This window comes from Ambystoma mexicanum, chromosome 8 (assembly GCF_040938575.1).
Source record: "Ambystoma mexicanum isolate Mex_15411 chromosome 8, UKY_AmexF1_1, whole genome shotgun sequence".
Taxonomy (NCBI): domain Eukaryota; kingdom Metazoa; phylum Chordata; class Amphibia; order Caudata; family Ambystomatidae; genus Ambystoma; species Ambystoma mexicanum.
The window spans coordinates 448,902,727-448,924,912 of record NC_090929.1 but is presented as its reverse complement, the minus strand read 5'-3'; the positions used below and the strand labels follow the sequence as shown (position 1 = coordinate 448,924,912).

The window sequence follows — 22,186 nt, the reverse complement described above, 5'->3', positions numbered from 1 at the left end:
CTTTTTCTATTCCTTTTTAGTTGTCTCGATTGAAGACCCCTTTGACCAGGACGACTGGCCAGCCTGGTCCAAGTTCACTGCCAGTGTGGATATCCAGGTTGTGGGTGATGACCTGACTGTGACTAATCCCAAGCGTATTGCGAAAGCGATCGAAGAAAAGGCCTGTAATTGCCTGCTTCTGAAAGTGAATCAGATTGGCACTGTCACAGAGTCCCTTCAGGCGTGAGTAATGCTGTGAATTGTTGTGGGTTGAGATGCGGTGGACTCTGTATAGAAAGTCAAATAAACACCTTGTAGATTTGTGGGTACGGATATGCGAGTGACGAAAGGAAATATATTCTTTGTTTATTGCAAAGTTTGTTTTCAGGTAATTGGGTGCTGCTGGTGGCCCTAAAGGAATGGTTAATTTTCTACTATCCGAGTGGCTAGAAAATTATTGGGTATCATTCTAAATGGTTTGTCAGTACATACTTGATTGAAACAATGGTGCGACAGGTAGTTCTGCTCTTGTAAAGTGTCTACACTGACAGAATTGTTTCCTCCTGCTGCTCTAATTATTTTTTTTTGTCTGCATGTACAACATTTGCCAGATACCCTTATTCCCCAGTGGCTATAGGGAAGGGACAATATTTGTAAGGGAACAGCTGCCTACAAATAGTGCAATTGATGTAAACCAGTGTGTGAATTGTATATAGTTGGCCCGAATAAATTGTTAGCAGTGAGAATTTGGGCTATAACCTGACTTAAGATTGCATCTCGACTCATAATTCTCATTTTTTAGTTCTGTTTCATATACTTTGTATATGATAGCCAGCTTTTACCCTCTTTGTAAAACAAAATTGCTTGGGAGAAGGGGATTGAGGTGGCGGAGGGAGTAGAATGTATTAATCTAAACTGTAATCATAGCTAGAGGCACAGTGGGCTTCCCAACTCAAGTAATGGCACTACACGAGTGCTTGGTTTAATGAAATTCCTTTGAGTCTAGTGTATGTAAAGTAGCTACCATTACATGAATGTCAGATCGAATATTCCCTTTTCATGTTTATTAGCCCCCTTGGAATCTGCTTTCGCTAATCTGCTAACAGGAAACACTGGGTGGCTAGCAGTAAATTCCTCCTTTCATACAGCCGACTGATATTTATTTTTCTCGACGCCCGCCTGATCAGTCATCGTTCCAGATCTACCCATGACGATTAGTGCCTCTGATGGAAGGTGGGACCACCGAATATTACAGGCTGCCTCCTTCCTTCACTCATATGCCCACCTCTCTGCCACTGTGCTGTTGCATCTGTGCCTCCTTTTCAGCCGCTGTTGCATCTATCCTTGGGACTGTGCCAGCTAGTAATATCCCTATGCCCCGGTTGAGCACCATCTATTTATGCTCTGGTCTATCGCATTGGCCTAGAGTGGTCAGTTAAAAGCCGGGTCATCTACGGCAGCCAATAATGCTTAATAGGTCATATGGTAAGAAAGATTGCGTTGGATGGGTTGGTAGCACTGCTCTATTGACTGGTTTATTATAGTGACCATATGAACAATTGAAGTTTAAGAAATGGAAATAACCCATATACAGCAGCTCATCTTACTCATGTCACTGTGATGTTCTTGGTCACATCTTCTAGAGGACTCCTCTTTATCCTTAAGTTTAATATTGATGCTGATAGCCTCAACATGTTCACGCCATTAGCCATTGGCTAGTGACAGTTCACTATTGGTGAGTGTTAGATGGATTTTCTAAAATAAGCCTCTGGGGTGAGTATTTTGGAAGGCCCCGGTTTACCATAAATAGGGTGAAGACACTCAGGTTAGCCAAAACCCAATCGAGCTATGTGAACGAGCAGATCTTCGGAAAGATGCAGTGGGCTGTGGTGGAAAATAAATGAAGATGCATCTACCACAGATCCGGTAAGTACACCCTCATATTCCTAAAGTAAGCACTAGGAAAAGATCCTTAGCCAGGTGCGACGAGAGGCCAGGAATGAGGGTGCTGGGGACAAGGGCTGTACACCCAATGTCACCCAATGACTCTGATTCTTCCTAGTGTTACTGCAGGTTTTCCCGAATTTGCTGGGGGCACACCTGTCCTTGGTACAGGAAGTCCAGGTGCAGAGGTCATGTTTAGGGTCAAACTGGTCGTGTTGCTTAACAGACTGTTGCTGTCAGCTTCCAGAGGAAGCTCCCAAATAAATTTAAGGGGAAGATTTCAAAGTACTGACCCTTAATGCCACCTCACATGAGTGCAAACAGATTGTTCCATTGGAGGGCACGTTGATCTGTCCAATAGCTGCAGACACCCTCCTTTGATATAAGATTAAGGCTGGAAGCAAGCCCACCACAATGGTAAGGATCTGCAACATGCAAGCAGCTCAAGGTTGTCCAATCCTGGGCAACCACTGGTCATTGCATGTCTCCAGCAACAAGTTTGGGTGCCAGTCCCAGCCACTGGATCACAAACAAAGCTCACTTGCCTGGCAAAAGCAGCAGCTTTCCCCAGAAAAGGGGTTTCCATATATGGTATTTCCTGATTTGAGAAGACCAGAAGATGGCCAAAGAACAAGTGACAATCTCCTGGCAGCCATTTTGGGGTGCTGTCCACGTTTAGTAGCCATTTGCGGTAAATGCAAAGGTTGTGCGAAAAATAGAACAGTAGAAATCACACAGCTGCCACTAGCTTGTCTTAGGCACATTAGCAAAGTAACCAAAAAGCTATTGGGTACAAATTCCAAAAAGGGACAAAGTGTCTTGGTACTGACTGTCTTGGGGACTAGTCTGTTTCCTCATAGCAATGAGCAAAACGGGCAAGGGAAGTAAAGCAGAACGCTTTACTGACCTCCAAAAGTCGGCACAGGGTTCATAATTGAGCAAAAAGACTTGGGGTGGCGAATGGGGATGGGAGGTGTCCCATAGGAATCTATAGAGGGAAAGGTGTAAAAAGAAAATAAATCTTTCTTACGATGTGTAAGGCCTGGTGTGCTGTTAATGTGCAGCATTTAGAGGTCAAGTAACTTTAGATGTATGTAGCTTGTAAATTGAAAAAATGTAATTTGTCATCCCTGGATGTTAGACCATGCAATGCTGCAGTGCATTTGTGTCTGCTGGGACTGTGTACTCTGGACATTTTTTGCATGGTTTATATTTATGAACAGTGATAATCAGTCCTTGTGTTATAGGGGTAAAGCGAACTCAATTAGGCCGCCATCTTTGCCTTGTTTTATTTCAGAAAGATCCAAATAAAAATAAGCTTGCATACTCATGGTAGAACTAATCATGAAGACGCACATTGTCTAAAATGCCACGTAAAAACTTAGGTTATGACTTTAGGTTGAGAGGCCTCACTAGTGGAGATCTGCCCTTGGGGGGACTAAATGCATTAGATTCAGATCATATGCAGTGTGGCTTAAGTTGATTACTATAGAGTTACTTCAAATAGAAAATTAAACCTGGCCTGTTGCTTAGCACTCTAAATCTCTCATTCCTAAGAGAACTACTGTACCCCATCCTATGGCTAGCCATAAGTAACACTGAACTTTGGTAGAATGCACAATGGGGCTTTTCTGAAATATAAACTAGTAATTACATTGGCATATGTATTGTGGCTGGGAATCAACTCAAAATCTACCACATCGTGGCAAAGTCCCTTTTAGATTCCTGCTGACTTCATACGGGTTTCCTTCTCTAGTCATTGAATACGATGTTGCTCAGTCTTGGTCTTATACCATGTTTTCCTGTGTAGGGCTAATGGATAGGGCTCATTGTTTTCTTGTTTCCCTGTCCCCCTTTTGTGCCATCCACAAAGCGTATTGGCTTTGAGCTCACTATGTATCCCATTACCCCCCTGTCCTGTTGCTGTAAGCCCTGCCCTCTGTCTCCCTGTGCCCCTTATGCCTGTATGTCGCTGTGTACCCTTCCCTCCTGTCCCCGTGATGCAGCCATATATCCCTGTGATCAGCTATACAGCCCTGTGATGCTGCTATATACCCCTCGGTATTACCCACCACTCTAGTCTCGGCAATATCGCTGTGTACCCCGGACCCTATGTCGTCGTCGTATGCCCCACTGCGCTTGTTTATCACTTTGTGCCCTGCCTCCCTCTTAACCCATGATGATGCCTCCATGTATCCCTCTACCAGCCATCCTATCGCTGTAAGCCCAGCCCTGTCTCCCTGTGCCCCATATGCCTGTCGCTGTGTACCCTTGCCCCCCTTACTCCCGTGTTGCAGATATATATTTCTGATGCTTGTTAATCTGCTTAGAATCACATGCTGTGCATATGGTCTGACATCCAGTGGTAACCGCAGAGTATTGCATCTTGTCTTTCGGGGACCGAAAGGGGACGTCGGCATAGACATGTTTGTAACACTATCCCTATCGTGACGTGCAGTGTACCTAAAATCCTTCCCGCGCCGATATGCCTCAGATTGTTTTTTCCGCCCAGATAACTGGTCGCCCTATAGCAGAGCTCTTACATAAGAGACATTGTTATCCTAAAGTGACTTGTCAGTTATTCCCCCTTAAGTCATTTCGACGGCAAAACCAACTTAGACGAAGACTACGGGGGACTTGTCTACGGCGGAGGATTTCGGCGCCCAAGATCAGGCTGCTGAAGCATCCACATGGCCGAGCCCTCTGGCTGGCGTTTACAGTATGGAGAGTGGGGTCTGGGTGGCCATATTTCAGTATTTTTTTTTTTGGTTTATTTATAGCGCGCGCCAGACCCGAAGGTATCTGGGCTATCCGTTACCTTTCCTCTTTCCCCCTCTTTACCCTCTAGGTCTGGTCATCTTTCCCTTTTGCTATGGAAAGGACTCCTTTTAGGTTCTGCCCTAAGTGTAGGGTCAGGTACCCGTGGAAGGACGAGCACAGGACGTGCAACTCATGTTTCCCCTTAGATCACGACGAGAAGCGGTGTGTGGCTTGTAAACTCCTTCGGCCTAAAACCATTAAGGAGCGCCGTGTAAAGCGGTGGGCCGTGTACGGTATGTTGTGGGTGAAACCCTCTTCCCCCACCGCCACACCCGCCGAAATTGACTAGGGCACCGCCGATGACCAAACCTCCGTTGCGGATGTGATAGACCTCGAGACGGACAATGCTAGGTCGGCCACGCCAGTCCTCGGCCCTTCAAGGCCTGACTCTGGTCTCACTTCAGGGACAACACCTGGCGACGGGGGCATACAAAGACATTACACTAAACACAACCCCTCTACCTATTTCGACGGGTACGTCGTGCCAGCAGGGCTGTCAAATTTCGGCAGATTCCTCGGATCGTTCAGATCCAAAGCCTTCCCTGCATCTGCAGCAGTGTTTGACTGGGCAAACCAAAACAGACCAGGGCGCTACCCCTCAATCAAGTGCGGAATTTCGACAATCCCGAAAATCCCGGTAGGCCCAAAAACTACGACTAGGCCTCAAGGCGAGAAACACGCCACGGTAGGCGGTAAATCTACCGATGGACCTTTGGAACCACTATCTCACGCCGATTTGGTGGAAATCGAACACAGTATCGCTAGAACTACTTCGGCAGTTAGGCTTATTCCTATTCCGCCAAAAAACATAGGACAGGCCACGGACAAATCTATAGATACGCCATGGTGCCCCGATTCTCGCAATAACTAGGACAGTCGAGAGCCTCTTTCCAACACCCTGAGTTACAAATTTCAGTGTCAAGGGGCGGAAGACGACTTTTTTCCACCTGTAGGCCCATCTCGATCCTCTAAGTGGACAACAGACATTTGAATGGTGCATGGATCGCCTTCAGAAAATTATTTTTCTGAATATCCTTCCCCGAAAAGATCTCGTGGAGAACCTAATCTTAAATATGCTTCACAGTTGGGGGGCGCTGTTGAGCGCTGAACAAGATGGCCGCTTGATTGTGACTCTCCGCGGCTGGCAGGTCACAGGATCCTTTTTGCGGTACCTTCTTGTATTAATACCCGACTTCAGAGGGCACGACTCTACGGCGGATGATCCGCGCTTCACCTGGCCCGAATCCCGACACAACGGTGCCGGGGACCCTGAGATCCCAACAGCTCTCCGCCCCTCTCCCACCAGCGAGGCGGCTTCGCGCCGGTGCCCTGCTCCGGCTGTGGGACGTGCCGGACCTCCCTGCTCGCTGGTGCCACTACTTGTTCCAGCGTGGGCCCCCACCCACCCCTGCCGAGGCTCATTGTTCGAGGCGGCCTCACCCGGAGCCCTGATCCAGCGTCGTTCTTCAGCCGCGGAGGGGCGATGTATACGGCTGCGGCGCGACTCGGCGCCGCCTCGGAGGGCGTCCTCGGCGCTGCTGCGGCCCTTCCTGGTCCGTGATCCTGCTTGCCGGCTGCTGGGGGTCCCCCCCCCCTCAAGGATACTTTGGCAGAGGGGTCGAGCTGCGGTGCACCCCATTACACCAGGTGCCGCGCTCCCCCCGCGCCCCCTCCCCCGCCGACATACACCGCAGGGCCCTGTGCCCAATAAGGTACTTGGTGCATGGAGAGGGGGTGCCGCCTCGCTCCGCGGCCCGTGTGCCGGCGGTGCCCGTCTCTAACATTGGGGCACACGTTGGTCGCTGGCGCTCTCGCCCGACGCAGTCGGCTCTGCCCTGGAGCTGTATCACCCGGGTATGCCCCTGCTCCGGAATTGACTTGGGGTGCTCTGGGCCACGCCAGCCACCCACATCACACCTACCTTGAGGGGCCTCCTGGCCTGAGGAGTCTCGGGGGTTGTTTCACCCCACATTGCTGCTTTTGAGCCTCAGCCTGACCATTCCATCGGTGGGACACAGGGCCGGTTGGTGCTCTTCCCTATCCCTCCTGCAGGCACGCTTGGACTACCATATCTTGATCACGGTCCTCACGGCGGCCACCGCACACCACCACTTTTAGCCCCTGACCTACTTCTGAACTCTCCGGACTGCGCCTCCCGCATTGCCGGGGGCTGGCTGCACCTCCGCGGGCTCCGCCGGCGGCAACGGGCCTCACATATACGGGTCCACAGTCGCTGACCCCCCGGTCCCCCCCCCCCCCCTGAAAAATTACCTGCTCCACATCATCCTTGCATCCTGCCCTGCGTGTCTCACGGCCTGAGGCCCCCACACCTCTTTCTTGAGCTGCTGGTATTCCCCCCCCCTTACTCCATTGGAACTTTAACATCATCAGGATGACCAAGGGGACCGCAAGGAAACAGAGCTCCATCAATATGTTTGCGAAGACGCCGGTGAGATCGCCAGAGGAAACCACCGAGCAGGCTCCCACAGCGTCCTCATCCGCCACAGCTCCGGAGTCTCAAAACATGATGGACTTTATTCGGGAGGGCTTCACCGCACTTCACTCAAAACTAGATGACATGAACGGCACTATATCCTCTATCAAAGCCCATATTGAGAGGACGGATAGCCGGGTGGCGGAGGTTGAGACAAGGGTGGGATCCGCTGAGGATGCATTGGGTGCCCTGCGCTCTGAGGTCATCGCTCTTTCCAACCGAGTCCTTGACGTGGGGAAGAGGAATGAGGATTTGGAATCCCGATCAAGGCGCAATAACCTCCGTATTATCTGCGTTCCCGAGAATGAGGTTCATGAATCAATGGAAGATTTCGTCGAACACACTACTGACGCTCCTCGATTCACCCATATTCTCCCCGCAATTCTCCATCGAGCGTGCACACCGAGCCCTAACGGCTAAACCCAGGCCTGGCGCTCCTCCTTTGCCCATCATAGCCCGGGTGCTGAATTTTCGGGACCGCTATGCCCTCCTCAGAGCCGCGAGACTCAAGGGTGAGCTCTTACTGGGTGGCGCAAGGATCCACCTTTACCCGGACTTCTCAATGGCCGTCCAGCGTGAACACAAGACCTTCCTGGCGGTAAAGTGTAGGCTGCGTGATCACTCAATTAAATACGCCATGCTCTACCCCGCCAAGCTCCGCATAGAACATGCCAACCGGGTGTTGTTCTTCACTCTTCCAGAAGAGGCCTCTAAGTTCCTGGATGAACATTTCCCAGGCTGACCCCCCCCCCCTTTGTTCAAGGCCCTACAGCTACCCTTCAGCCTGGTCGGGGAGGACCCATGCCCGGCCACCTTCCTGCGCTGGAGTCACACTGGGTTTCTACTCTGCAACCTGTTTAGATTGTTCATTGTTATGAATAGGGGCCACGTCAACATGTGCAACATCTCCGCCCAAGTTACGTGCAAGCTCTTACTATTGGCACACTTTTACTTCACTTGGACCTGCCGCTGCCCGGAGAGACGCGGCCAATCCGGCCTACAGGCCCACAGGCGCTGATGCCTTTGGTTTGTTTTTGGTTGAGGGGTTTTGGGATTGTCATCACTCGGTTTGGGGGAGGGATGTGGGAGGGGGTGGGACATGTTGGGGGTTATGTTACAAAAAGCTTGGTGTTGGCAGCAATTACGGACCGCAAGTTGGTACTCAATGACTGTTACTGCAGGGCTGCTTTATTGGCCCATTGGTTACTGGTATTTTCTCTGATATACTCACCCCCGTATCGATGTCTGGGAGTGACCTGACTTTTATGAGCTGGAATGTTCGGGGGTTGGGTAATTATAAAAAGATGAGGCAGCTACAGCTGCAGACTGAGCGTCATGGATCCAAGGTTCTTTTTTTACAGGAGACACATGCCCGCACAGAAAAATGTATGAGATTTGCTAAATCATGGGGGCCCCCCACCGATTCTTCACCGATTTCTCTTCCCAAAGCCGTGGGGTCATGACTCTCATAAGAGTCTCAAGTTCACTCTCATCTCACACATAGACCCTCAAGGCAGATATGTACTGCTTCATGCTACGCTTCAAAATAAGGAGATCGTCCTGCTGAACATTTACGGTCCCAATATAGATGATCCGGATTTTTATGTACAGGTCTCGTCCCTTCTCGATGGCTTTCCCCTTGTTCCCATCCTCTGGGGGGGGTGGGTGGGGATTTTAACACAATTTTTGATGTAGCCCTCGACAGATCGGGGTCCAAACCTCGTCAACTTTCTAGAGCAGCCTACGCTGCACTATCATCCCTGCCCCGTCTCGCCATGGTGGATGCATGGAGGTTCTTTTACCCGGATTCCCACGTTTACTCTTTCTACTCCTCGGTCCACGATTCTTATTCCCGTATTGACAGATGGGTGATCTCCAACGTACTAGTCAAGAATGTCATACAGTTAATGATTCTCCCCAGGACCCTGTCTGACCACTCTCCGGTGACTATCACCATAGACTGGGGACCAGATCCCGGCCGCACCCGACGTTGGAGGCTGAAGCCTCTCTCCCTTCTGGACCCGGAGTTTTGTTCTGAACTCGAGCTATCTATCGAGGAGTTCTTTGATACAAACACAGGCTCGGTAACATCGCAGGCCATTCTATGGGAGTCCTTCAAGGTTTACATCAGAGGGATAGCGCTGTTGAAGGAGAACGGTGTCCTTAAGTCGATCTAAATTATCGACCCTTGAGGCTAAATGTTCACTTCACTCCACTCCGGGAGCCCTGGCGGACATCGGAGTGGAGCTGGATACGTTCCGATCCCTTGCGGAGCGCGAAGAAAAATTCTTGGATAACCCTGGCATGGCGAGAAAATAAGGGGAGGGCGAACGCCCGGGCCGATTTCTGGCAAGACTTATTCGTCACGAGATGGGGTCCCCGAATATATTTGGGATTGAGAGATCGGACGGCCCTATAGCTGTCACCTCACAGGACATCAATATGGAATTCTTCACGTTATATGAAACCCTATATTCCAACTCTGATGAGGTGCCGGCGGTGGAGATTGACTCCTTTCTCGATACCCTTCCTTTGCCGACTTCTCCGGAAGCTGCGGGTTCCCTTGATTCCCCACTTACGCTTGAGGAGCTCTCTGATGCGGTTGACTCCTTATCCTCGGGGAGGGCCCCTGGCTCGGATGGTATCCCAGCTGAATTTTATAAGCGCTATAAATCACTATTGTTCCCTCACCTGATGGCTCTCTGGGAGGAATCGGTTGAAGCCGGTGTACTTCCCCCTTCACTTCGCGAAGCCACAATTACGGTATTACTTAAATCTGGCAAACCCTCCTCACAATGCGGTTCGTACCGCCCGCTCTCACTTATAAATTGCGATGTCAAAATATACGCTAAGGCACTAGCACTCCGGTTGGCTCCCTTCTTGCCATCTATCATCCATCCGGATCAGGGGGGCTTCATCCCTGGTCGCTCTACCTCTCTGAACCTTAGGCGTCTCTTTAATATAATTAATAGAATAAACCCCGAGACAAATGCGGTGGCGGCCACACCTGACATGCAAAAAGCGTTTGATTCGGTTTCGTGGAGGTATTTGTGGCGGGTCCTCGAGAGCTGTAAATTTGGTCCCTCTTTTCTCTCCTGGGTTAAATTGCTCTACTCTGATCCTGTGGCTAGGGTCTGCACCGGCGACCGTTGCTCCCCCCTCTTTAGGATCGCCATGGGGACGAGACAGGGATGCCCCTTCTCACCCTTGATCTTCGCCATAGCAATAGAGCCCTTCGCCGATATGCTACACCAATTTCACGCACATAGAGGACTCCGTACGGCAGGCCAGGCAGACGTAGTTTCCCTATATGCCGATGATGCTCTGCTGTTTATACGCTCTTCCTCCATCAACTTACCCCCAATGCTGGAAGATGTCATACATTTTGGCCGAATTTCGGGCCTTAAGGTGAATTGCTCGAAATCTACACTCTTCCCTCTTACAGAATGCACTCCCCCTCCCCCCACCCCCTCCGGACACTCAGGGGTTCACATGGGCCCAGTCTACTTTCACCTACCTGGGGATCGAGAGATGAGCGCTGACTTTCAACGAGAACTACCAAAAGTATCTCACACATTTGTCATCTAGGGTTCTAGTCTGGGGCAAACTCCCGATATCCCTTGCAGGCAGGATAGGTCTACTGAAAATGGTGGTGTTGCCCCAGTTACTCTACAAGTTTACCAATATCCCCCTGTGGCCAGGGGGGGTTTCTTCCGGGAACTGACCCGCACGGTCAATTCCTTCCTCTGGCATTCAGGTGCGGTCCGCCTCAAACTGGATACCTTGTCTACCCCTATGGCTTATGGGGGCTTTGGTGCCCCTGACTTCCTTAAATACTGGCTGGTATCCCAAATCTAGTATACAATCCCACTGGTTCAACACGCCGGACCCCCCCCCCCCACATGTTAGACTCGAGAAACTTGCGGTCTGCGACCGTGACATTCGCTCATTGGTGATACAACCCGCCCCTCTGGCACTGGACTCGGAGCCCGGTCGCCTGCACATCCCTGGCATTGTCAAAAACATGGAAATTGTCCGGTACTGCTTACACCTTTCATGGTAACCTCCCTCTCTGGAACTTCCTACTGGGGGTCCCTCGGGTGCCACCGGCCATGGTCCGACGCTGGGCCGAGGCGGGATACGAGTTGCTGCGCGATGTGTTTGATCAGGGTATATTTGTTGAATGGCCCGACCTCCCACTGCCCTTAAGGAGAGGCCAGTGTATATGGCTCCAATACTCATCCCTTCGCAGGATCCTCAAACGTAATTATCCGACGTTCCCGGCCATACCACTGGACGACCCCCTCATCGAGGAACTCACCTCCCCCTCACCCACTATAGGTAAAATATCTAGACTATACACTATGCTGCAGTCCAGATCTATTCCGGATTTCACTAAATTGAGGCGGGCGTGGGAGGTGGACCTTGGTGTTGAAATGTCTGAGCGCTGGGCACATCTGTGTGAACGCATACACCGGGTGTCTTTCAACTCCCGCTTCAAACTGATTCAGTTTAAAGTCCTACATAGATTCCACTACACCCCGATCAGATTGCACCGCATGTCCAGTGATCACCCCTCTAGTTGCCCTAGGTGCGGCCTAGATGCTGCCGATTACATTCATATGATTTGGTCCTGTCCCCATCTTTCACAGTTTTGGGAGGCAGTCTGCTCGACGGTGTCTGCTATGCTCGACCATCTCATCAGTCCCTCCCCGGTGGTATGTCTCTTCCATGACCTCCCGGGCCTCCCCCGGGACTCAAAAAAACTAGCTAGCCTCTGCATGCTTCTCGCTGTACGATCCATCCTATTGTGCTGGCTTCGTCCCCCGCCTCCCATGCACGCCCAATGGCTAAGAGCGGTCACGTGGGCCTCGGACTCTGAGGAAGCCTGGTCTCACGTACAACCTACCCACTCTAGGTCCAGGAATATCTGGCTCAGATTCCGTTCTTGTATGTCAGACCTGAATACGACACCGGCCACATCTCCTCTAGCTGCCTCCCCCCACCGACCCGGGCTCTCGCCCCCATCATAGTTTTCTGACATTTTGCGCATGTTATAAAAGTGCCCAATGGCTGTGTTCATTTGCGATGTAACTCCTGTTTGCCTATACTGTGTATTTTTGTATTTGTATTGTACTTGCCACAGTTAAGAGGATCAGCACTCAGTCCCGTCCATCATAAAGACATCATTCAAATGGATCCTTATCAGGACATTTACAGTGAAGATGAGGGACCTTCCTTCCTGCAGGGCTACAACGAGGACCAGGTTCCACGGACAATTGGGAAGAAACACGCCAAGTGGGGACGGACCCATGGGCGCTCCCCCAACAAGATCAGGACACTGATGTTCTGTGCCTGGATTCTCCTCCGTCCATCCCGGCTCACCAGGCCTCACCTGTAGACGACCAAATGGCCTTCAGTGCCATGTTAAGGAAGGCAGCAGATCACTTTCAAATCACTACTCAATAGGTGGTGACTGAGCAGGACTTTCAAGAAGACTTTCTTGAGGAGATGGGGGCCATTCCCGTCCTTAATTCTATTAAGCGAAGATTGGCCCCCTCCCTGGTGTCACCAGCTCAAAACCAGGCAGTGAACCCAAGAGTAGAAAAGTTATTTCGGCCAGCTCCTTTGGACCCTCAATATATTAAGGGGCACGCCACCACCGATTCCCTGGTAGCGACTACCACCCGGAAACGGGCAGGAGTACCCCTTGCTATGTGGGAGGCACCTCAAGATAGAGAATCCAAGAGGTTTTATGCCTTGGGTAAACGGGTTACCTCGGCTGCCGCATATACCACGGGCATAGCGAATAACGCTACACTGCTGGCGACTTATGCTGACGCTCAATGGAACCTAATACAGAAAGGACTCCAGGAGGTCCCAGAGCCCATCAGGTCCAAGCTTCTCACTATTGTGTCCGAAGGCAGGCAAGTGAACCGGAATGTGATAAAGAACACTCTGGACACGGCTGAAACATCAGGCAGGTCTCTGGTCCAGGGAACCTTACTTAAGAGGCACGCTTGGCTTTGTACCTCAGGTGTTTAAGCCTGAGACACAGGCCGCGCTCATCAATGAACCCGTTGAAGAAACTAACCCCTTAGGAAAGGCAGTCGACTAAGCTCTAGAAACAGCCAAAAAGAGCATGAGCCACAAGTCCCTGCAACAAATTACTCCAATACCTTCCTCCCCAGCGGGGAGGTAATTCTCGTCTCTCCTTTCGAGGACAGTCCCGTGCAAGTCAGAACTATGACATGGGAAACTTTAATGCTGGACAAACATCAGGAAGCCCTGCATACTATCCACCCACTAAGGGGTCAGCAACGTGGCAAAGCCAGAGGTAGAGGCCCCAATCCTAAAGGAGTCGCAGCCCTTGGTCCGAAATGACCATCAGATCCAGGTCCCCTCCCATGTCACCCCGGACGGGGGGGTGCTTAACATCTTTCCTCATGGCTTGGGAGGGGATAACTTCAGACCAGTGGGGTCATAAAGACGGTCGCCCAAGTGTACTGCGTGGAATTCGCCCGACCTCCACAATTCAGACCAACGCGCTCACGGCGCCTCTCACTGGACCATCTGGAGATCCTGAATCAAGAGGTGGAAGCGCTGCTGGGAAAGGACGCCGTAGAAGCCATCCCTTTTCTTCAGGGAAACTAGGGTATTTATTCGGTGTACTTCTTTGTAACCAAAAAGGACCTCACCATCAGTCCTGGTTTACCCTTACCTCGATGACTGGCTCATAACGGGGGACTCGTACGACACATAGACCTTCTGTTCAGTCTGGGATTCTCCATCGAGAAAAAATCCAGTCTAGTCCCCAGTCAAGTAAAACAATTTCTGGGGGCCCTCCGAGAGGGTTCAGAACATGCTTTTTCAGATCCCTCAATATGTAGCCAGTTGGGAGGTGATGGTGCGCAAAGCCATGCGTTTGCAAGGGATGATGGCGTCATGCATATACTTGGTTCCCCACGCGCGGCTGCGCATGCGTCCCGTGCAAGAGTGGCTGAACAGCCAGTGGTGTCAGGCCAGCAGACAATGGGAAGATCTGGTAGTTGTCTCGCCAGCCCTCGTTCACTCTCTCTCTGCAGTGGTTGTCAAGGGAAAACCTTCACCACCCCTGCAGTGGAAGCCACTCTCACGACAGACGCATCTCACGGGGTGAGGGGGGGGGGCCCCCCTCACCTGCTTCAGCAGATCACGCATGGAGTGTGGTCCCCATAAGTAGCGTCCACCCTTATAAACTTACTGGAGCTATTGGCGGTGTTCAAATCATTAAAGGCTTTTCAGATGCAACTACAAAGGAAGATGGTGCTGATTCTAACAGACAGCACTACAGCCATGTATTACCTGAACAAACAGGGGGGCACTCACTCTCCAGGGCTATCCAAGATGTCACAATACATTTGGATATGGGCTCTCAAACACGAGATGTTTCTGTTGTCCCAACATGTTCCAGGGGAACTCGGTCTTCTGGCAGACGTTCTCAGCAGAGATTTCCCTCTGCCCATAGAATACGAATGTGTCCAATGTCTTTGCAGAATGGGGCGTACCAGAGATCGACCTGTTCGCGACTCATGGGAACGCCCAATGCCAGGACTACGCCAAGGGGAACGGTCTCTGATTAACATGGTCAGGGAAATTTGTCTACGCTCCCCCCACCCTCTCAACCCCCTTTCCACTCCCTCCTCCCCCCCCCCCCAGAATCCACCGTCTCAAGATAGTGCACAAGATGCACCAGGAACCAGTTACCATGATACTGGTGGCCCCCATGTGGGCCGGCCAAACCTGGTTCGCTCATCTGATGGAAATGTCCCCCTCCCACCAGTAAAACGACCCTGCCTGTACAACATGTTGTCTCGGGACAGGGGGGAGACCCTACACCCATGCCCACAAACTTTGAACTTAGCAGCCTGTCTCCTGAGATCATAGTTTGGACACCTACAGCTCCCTCAAAGGTGCATGGACATACTCTGGGAAGCTAGGAAACCTAACGCCCGTTATTGCTATGCCAGCAAATGGAAACTTTTTGTTATCTGGTGTAATACCAAGGACGTCAATCCCATCAATTTCTCACCCACACACATTGTGCTATACCTAACCCATTTGTTGGACACAGGGTTGGTCTTCAATTCCCTGAAGGGTCATCTGGCTGCTCTTTCAGCATACACCACGTCACAACTAAAGGTGTCATCGTGGAAGATAACAGTGATTTTATGGAAGGGGTTAAAAGAATGTATCCTCCCATTTCTCACCCAGCTCCTGGATGGGAGCTAAATGTGGTTTTAACCAGGCTCATGGGGGTCTCCCTTTGAGTCAATGCATAAAGCAAGTCTAAAAGACCTTACGTATGAGACAGCCTTCCTAGTGGCTATCACGCCTATCAGAAGGGTTTGGGAATTACAGGCCCTTTCTCTTCTAGACCCTTTTGTTACATTTCACAGGGATAAGGTAGTTCTGCGCACGCTTCCCAGATTCGCGCCTAAATTCATCTCATGGTTCCATGCGAACCAATCGATTGAACTAACTTTTTCCAGAATCCCACTAGCATGGCCGAAAGAAGCCTACAAACACACTAGATGTGCGCAGGGCAGTCATGTTCTATCTGGAAAGAACGAAATCATGGGAGGAAAACAAACCAATTTTTGTTTCAGTGGCAGCTGGTAGAGAAGGGGATCCTGTCTCTAAATTGGCTATCTCAAGGTGGATTGTTAAATGCATCACACTGTTACGCTCTAGCTAAGAGAGAACTGCCCTTCAAGCCTAGAGCACTCTACTCTGGGCACTGGGGCTTCCATAGCATTCATTGCAAATGTTTCCCTAGAGTCTGTTTGCAAAGCGGCAACCTGGAGTTCTGTACACACCTTTGCAAAACACTATTGCCTAGACACTCATTCTAGGTCTGATTCTCAGGTGGGACAAGCAGTACTAAGACCTCTTTTTTCTACTGTTCCTTCTCACAACCCACCTCCAACTCCGGGTACTGCTCGCTGGTCTATGCACAGCATGTGATTCTAAGCAGATTAACAAGCATCAGAAGACCTGTATTACTTACCATAATCACATTTTTGATGATTGTTTCTGCTTAGATTCACATGCGCCCTCCCTACCTCCCCGCTCGGGGTGGAAGGAACATAGACTTCTTACTACTTTCTCTCTTCTTCATGTACTCACTCACAGTAGCCTTGGGCTTCCTCATGGCAGAAAAAATACAATCGGAGGGACCTTGGCGCGTGAGGGATTTTGAATACAATCAGAGGGACCTTGGCGCGTGAGGGATTTTGAATACACCTTGGCGCGTGAGGGATTTTGAATACAATCGGAGGGACCTTGGCGCGTGAGGGATTTTGGGTAAACTACACATCACAAAAGGGATAGTGTTACAAACACGCCTATGTCGACGTCCCCTTTCAGTCCCCGAAAGACTAGATGCAATGCTCCGCGGTTACCACTGGATGTCGGTCCATATGCACAGCATGTGAATCTAAGCAGATACAATCATCAGAAATGCTATTACGGTAAGTAATGAGATATATATATATATATATATATATATATAGATAGATAGATAGATAGATAGATAGATAGATAGATAGATAGATAGATAGATAGATAGATAGATAGATAGATAGATAGATAGATAGAGAGAGAGATATAGATAGATAGAGATATAGATAGATAGAGATATAGAGATATAGAGATATATAGATATAGAGATATATAGATATATAGATATATAGATATATAGATATATAGATATATAGATATATAGATATATAGATATATAGATATATAGATATATAGATATATAGATATATAGATATATAGATATATAGATATATAGATATAGATATATATATATATATCCCTGTGTTGCAGCTATATATATCCTATTGATGCTGCTATACATCCCTCAGTATTACCTGCCCCTCTAGTCCTGGTGACTCGTGTACCCCTCTGAGCCTGTGTTACTGTGTATCCCACCCCTCCAGTCCCTGTGATGTCGCTGTATGGCCCACTTTACCTGTGCATCGCAGTGTGTCCTGCCTCCCCCTTACCTATGATGTCGCCATGTATCCCTCTACCCCCGTCCTGTCACTGTAAGCTCAACCCTCTCTGTCCCCTTTTTTGTGCCCATCCACAAAGCACATGCGCTTTGTGGATGAACTATCACCGCGCTTACTCTGTAGTCTACACCATCACACAATTGGAGTACAGCTATACCACTCGATAAATTCGGCCTAGCTGCTCACATATGAACACTACCCCATAAGCACCTCCTCACTTTAATAAAACACAGCTATATCCCATGATAAACCGTCCTAGCTGCTCACATAAGCGTCCTACAGGTCTAACGCAGCCAGAACCCAATCTAGGTGTCCACCCACCAGACTGCACACATTCAACTGACATCTCCACCACCGCCCCCAATGCTAGGATGCAGCTACCATCTGGCTATTAAATTGGCTGCACACATAACTGGTGCACCCACGCACCCTAAGACTCTAACCTTCTACTCTCTCTACTGTCCTGGACTGCGGTCCCCATGGGCGTTCAGAGCTGAGGTCATACCAATGATATATAAAGCACTATATGAATGCAAAATAACATAACAAAGTTCATTTATCCAGTTTATTGGCCTGTTGCACCTTCAGCTTACTATTACAGGTACAGGAGGTTATGTAGATGTTTGCAGCAATTGATTAGAGTTGATTAAGTTTAATGCTTGATTTGTCACGTTAAGTTCAAATGTAAATACTGAGCATGTAGCACATCGGTATAACCCAAAACTGGTGTATATCTTTGGAGTGTAACGGACAAGTGTAATTAAGGTGTTGGGCAAATCCACCTGCTCATATGCTTTGCCCCAGTTTGTGTCTGTTAGTGATATGGATCTGCAGGAAGAGGGCTTTTCCTGTCCTATTTCACTTTCAGAGGGTTGTTTTGTTCAAGAAAAGTCTTTGTAAATAAGTACTCTTTTGTTTTTCATCAGTTGCAAGCTGGCGCAGTCCAATGGCTGGGGGGTGATGGTGAGCCATCGCTCTGGGGAGACTGAAGACACCTTCATTGCAGATCTGGTTGTAGGACTGTGCACAGGGCAGGTAAGTCTTTGCTTTCACGCACCTTTCCCAATTTCCCCTTTCTGTATCGGCCACTTGCAGCACAAGTTGGCTTTACGCCTTAAGGATTTACTGCAAAACTGAAGCTGTTAAAAGAACTGTTTCAAATGAGCAATCAGCTACCTCAGCATACTTTTAATTTTGAGCCATACCCAGCATGAAACTAATGTACAGCGCTGAGAACTAGGTCAAGCATGGCCTAGTGTTTGGCCAGTATTCGCTGTCTACAGACAGGCTAATGGAGCAGAACAAATCAGATCTTGTTGCAAACATGTGGTTTGCATCCAGACTATTTGCTAAACAAAAGGATCTTGCATATGTCCCCCTTCAAACCTTTTGGAAAGGAAAATGACCGGTGATGTTGTGGGGTAATCGGTGCTGTGGGATAGACACAGTGCCATAAATGTTTTTATTTTTTTTCTTTCTTTTTTTGTCCAGATAAAAACTGGTGCCCCATGTAGATCGGAGCGTCTGGCAAAGTACAATCAGATTCTAAGGTATGTGATGGTGGCTATTAAAGTTCTAGTGCAAAAAATGGTCCTGTTGTGTTTTGATGCTGGCCACTGACTGAGCCTCGCTCACCTTCAAGGGGTGAGTGAGTGTCCTATTTCTGGAGGGACATGTATGTAACTACATGGAGTAGGAGCCATTCTGGTTGACATCACCATAATGTTTCTTGCCCTTGCACTGTAGCTCACAACCAATTCAGCTCCTGGGGGTGATCTATCCTTGTATGATGCTTGTGCGCAAGGTAAAAGCATAAATCTAGCACCAGAAATTAATTTGGGATGGAAGCTTGATGGTAACTAAGAACCTTGGATGACCAGTTTTATAAAAACCTCACAGGTGAAAAGCAGCGTGGGCATAATGTATAAAAGCTAGGACAAAAGCTGTAGTCTACTTGAGTGGGTTTCATTGAAGTTATTGGATCAGAGGTGCTTTGGGTGATGGAAGGGGTAGATTGGGTAGGAACCTTGATGCATGTAGACTGACGTGGCAAGGTTAAGAAATCAAGCGTAAGAGCCCACAGATCTATTTTTGTAGTCTAGATTGCCACAAATGATTACTTATTTTTGCAAATGTTTTTTGTTTCTCAAAACTTCAAAAGTTGGCTGGAAACCCAGTCCTGTTTGCAGGGTATCTGATCATCATAGAATTCCTGCATTTATGGTGCACCTATAAATGAATACAAGTAGGAAAAAAACAATGAGTGTAGCACAGATGATCATTGCACTAGCAATCGGTTGTACTCTACAGAGGCTGAAGGATGGCGGGTGCCTCTGGTGCTTTAATAAAGCATGTGTTAGACTGTCACTGATTCTAAGCTCAGTTGATAAATGCCCTTTTTCTACTCATGGAGTAGACTCATAACTTCATGCACTAGCTGTATAATACATTCAGAGGAATGGCACAATTTGGATTGACCAGGGACAAGTCAATATGTATGCTTGAAACAATTTGCTGTTGGACTAGGGCTGGGGTCCTTTTCCTTGGTTGCACACAGACCGCATTAAAAGGAATGTTTGCCACAGTTATTTGTTGCATTGTGTGCTCTAGAAATCACACTGCTTTAGTTGAAATGGAGGACGGGCCTCTGACTGCCAGTGTTTAGGCAGTGATCCAGTCTACTGCTGTATTTAGTTTTCTCCAGCATTGGATCTTTCATGGATTCACATGCTTAGAATATTCCCCGTCGTCAGGCTGGGAATCCCCGGTACATTATATAGACCCTTTCCCGTAGGAAAACTTTTTCGACGCTATGCGTCCTATCCACCTCGTTTTGTATCATGCGTGCCCGCGCCGTCAGGACGCCATGATATAAATACAGGACCCGCCCCCGCGCTCCCTCAAATTTCAACCGTCTTTCAAAGTAGTGGGATCCTCGTGAGAAAGAAGCAAGTGCAGGGGGTGAGGGTGTAGAGGGAGAAGTGCAGGAGTGGGGTTCCCCCAGGGAAGGGGGGCAGGGAAGTGCTGGGTGGGCCAAGTTGGCAATTGCCAGGGAAAAGGGAGGGGAGAAGGGAATATGAGTGCAGTGGGCAGGGTGGATCAAGTTGGTTTAGGAAACTGAGCCTGATGGCAAGTGTTGCAAAGGATGCACGGGGGACTGGTGGGGGTTGGTCTGGCCCTTGTATGACTGAAGGGACCAGTCCCCAGTCGTAGCAGCAGAGGGAGAGTTTGCACGGGATGGGGAGAGCGAAGGAAGAGAAGAAAAGGAGTCTTCTGAAGTTTCCAGAACTTTACAAGTCTGACGGGGAATGGAGGCTGTTCCAGAGGAGTCATCATCCGAGGAAAGTAATCTACCTCCCACTCTCTGCTTGGAGAAATGTTTGACCTGCACAGAGTTGGGGCCAGAGGACCGAAGGACTCTGGACGGGAGGTATTTAGGGAGGGAAAGCTGAAAGTAAAGGTGTCCCATGCTCCAAAACAGCCTTGTGGATGATGCATATGGTCTTGAATGTGTTAATTGCGGTCACCAGGAGCCAATTAAGAGATTTTAGGGCAGGAGAGATGCGTTCCCTGGACTTGAGGCCAAGGATAAGTTGGTGCAAGCATAGTAGGGAAGCGTTCTCTCCAGCCAACCACGTCCTCTTATGTTTTGGAATGTACTGAATACCCTCACAGCCCCATCACAAAATGTATTCCATCCAACCCCAAGAGTAATACTTATGTTTCTTTTCTCTTATGGCACAGAATTGAAGAGGAGCTCGGAAGTAGTGCTCGTTTCGCAGGTCGAGACTTCAGGAGGCCCATTGTCAACTAGAGCCTGGATTCGGTCCGTTCTGGCATTTGAGCACTTATGACACACAATTAGAGGACCAGCGGACGAACGCCACAATTGTGCAGGCTTACTTCTTGACTTCACAGTGCCCTGTTACTCTTGCACTGTGACCCATCACCCCTAGGGGCTTTGCTGCTTTTTAACTTGTCTCTTGGTTTTCATTAAAATATTCTGGTGCCTGTGTTCACCCTCTTGTAATCCTATTGTGACTGTAGCCCACTGTTCTTCTATTACGTACAGAGCGATGTAGTACAGATGTGGTGCATCTGCATACTGTAACAAAAGGTCATGTAGCATTATCTGAATAAAGAGCTATATGGGAACCATCAACTTGGACTCTTCTTTTATTACCAAGCTCAACCTCTGTTACAAGAACACCGAGGTAGAAGGTGTTGACAGGCTTTTCAGTTCATTCACAAAACAAACTTTAAATCCAAAAGGTGGCCATTGTGGCGAGTGTCTGGTACAGGTAAGATGGGAAGTTGAGAGATTTTCTTGCAGGACTAGCTATTTTTTGACCCACTAAGACATTGACAGAATTTGCAGTGAAGGTCAACCTAACCACACCGTAAAAGTACATTTGCAAGCAATTCCATCCAAAGCCATGCCAAAAGACTGATTTGAAATGGGAGGAGTCTCCCTTTATAAAAAAGGTTTTGTATCGCTGATCTCCCAACCCTAGCAGCTTCTCCAGCCAGGGAATTCAAATGTTTTGTGAAAGTATGTAATTAGCCAACTTATTTCAGAGACACGCCTCTGTAAAACAGAAGACACTGTGAGACCTCCAATCAAGATGGCTCAAAGGCCCTCTGGGGCTTCCTGATGTGCCAGCGTATGACCTATGGTAATGCACAAACAAAAACCGAAGTGATGGCTGGAAGGTTTATAATTAATCAACCTCAGGCAATTGCTCCGGGCAGCCCTCCTGCCCATAGTTTGCCTGCCGAGACATTAGAGAAAGGGGAAATACTATATGCAAATCGGGCTTGGGCCCACCACCAAAGGAGCAGTCCAGCCCCCAACTGCTAGGCCACATCCCTTATGCACGAGACCACA

The 22,186-nt window shown here is 49.0% G+C and overlaps 1 protein-coding gene across 5 annotated transcripts in view; it reads left to right on the top strand.

The window, feature by feature from the left end:
- The window catches only part of ENO1 (enolase 1), a 220,188-nt gene extending 198,728 nt beyond the window's left edge, over positions 1–21,460 (top strand). For all 5 annotated transcript variants that reach the window (XM_069610033.1, XM_069610036.1, XM_069610035.1 and 2 more), the window contains exons 9-12: positions 21–222; positions 18,225–18,333; positions 18,790–18,848; positions 21,043–21,460. In XM_069610033.1, the coding sequence (XP_069466134.1) occupies positions 21–222; positions 18,225–18,333; positions 18,790–18,848; positions 21,043–21,112 (440 nt within the window). In that variant the 3' untranslated portion in view covers positions 21,113–21,460. The remainder of the gene's footprint in view (positions 1–20; positions 223–18,224; positions 18,334–18,789; positions 18,849–21,042) is intronic.
- The last annotated feature ends 726 nt before the right edge of the window (positions 21,461–22,186 follow it).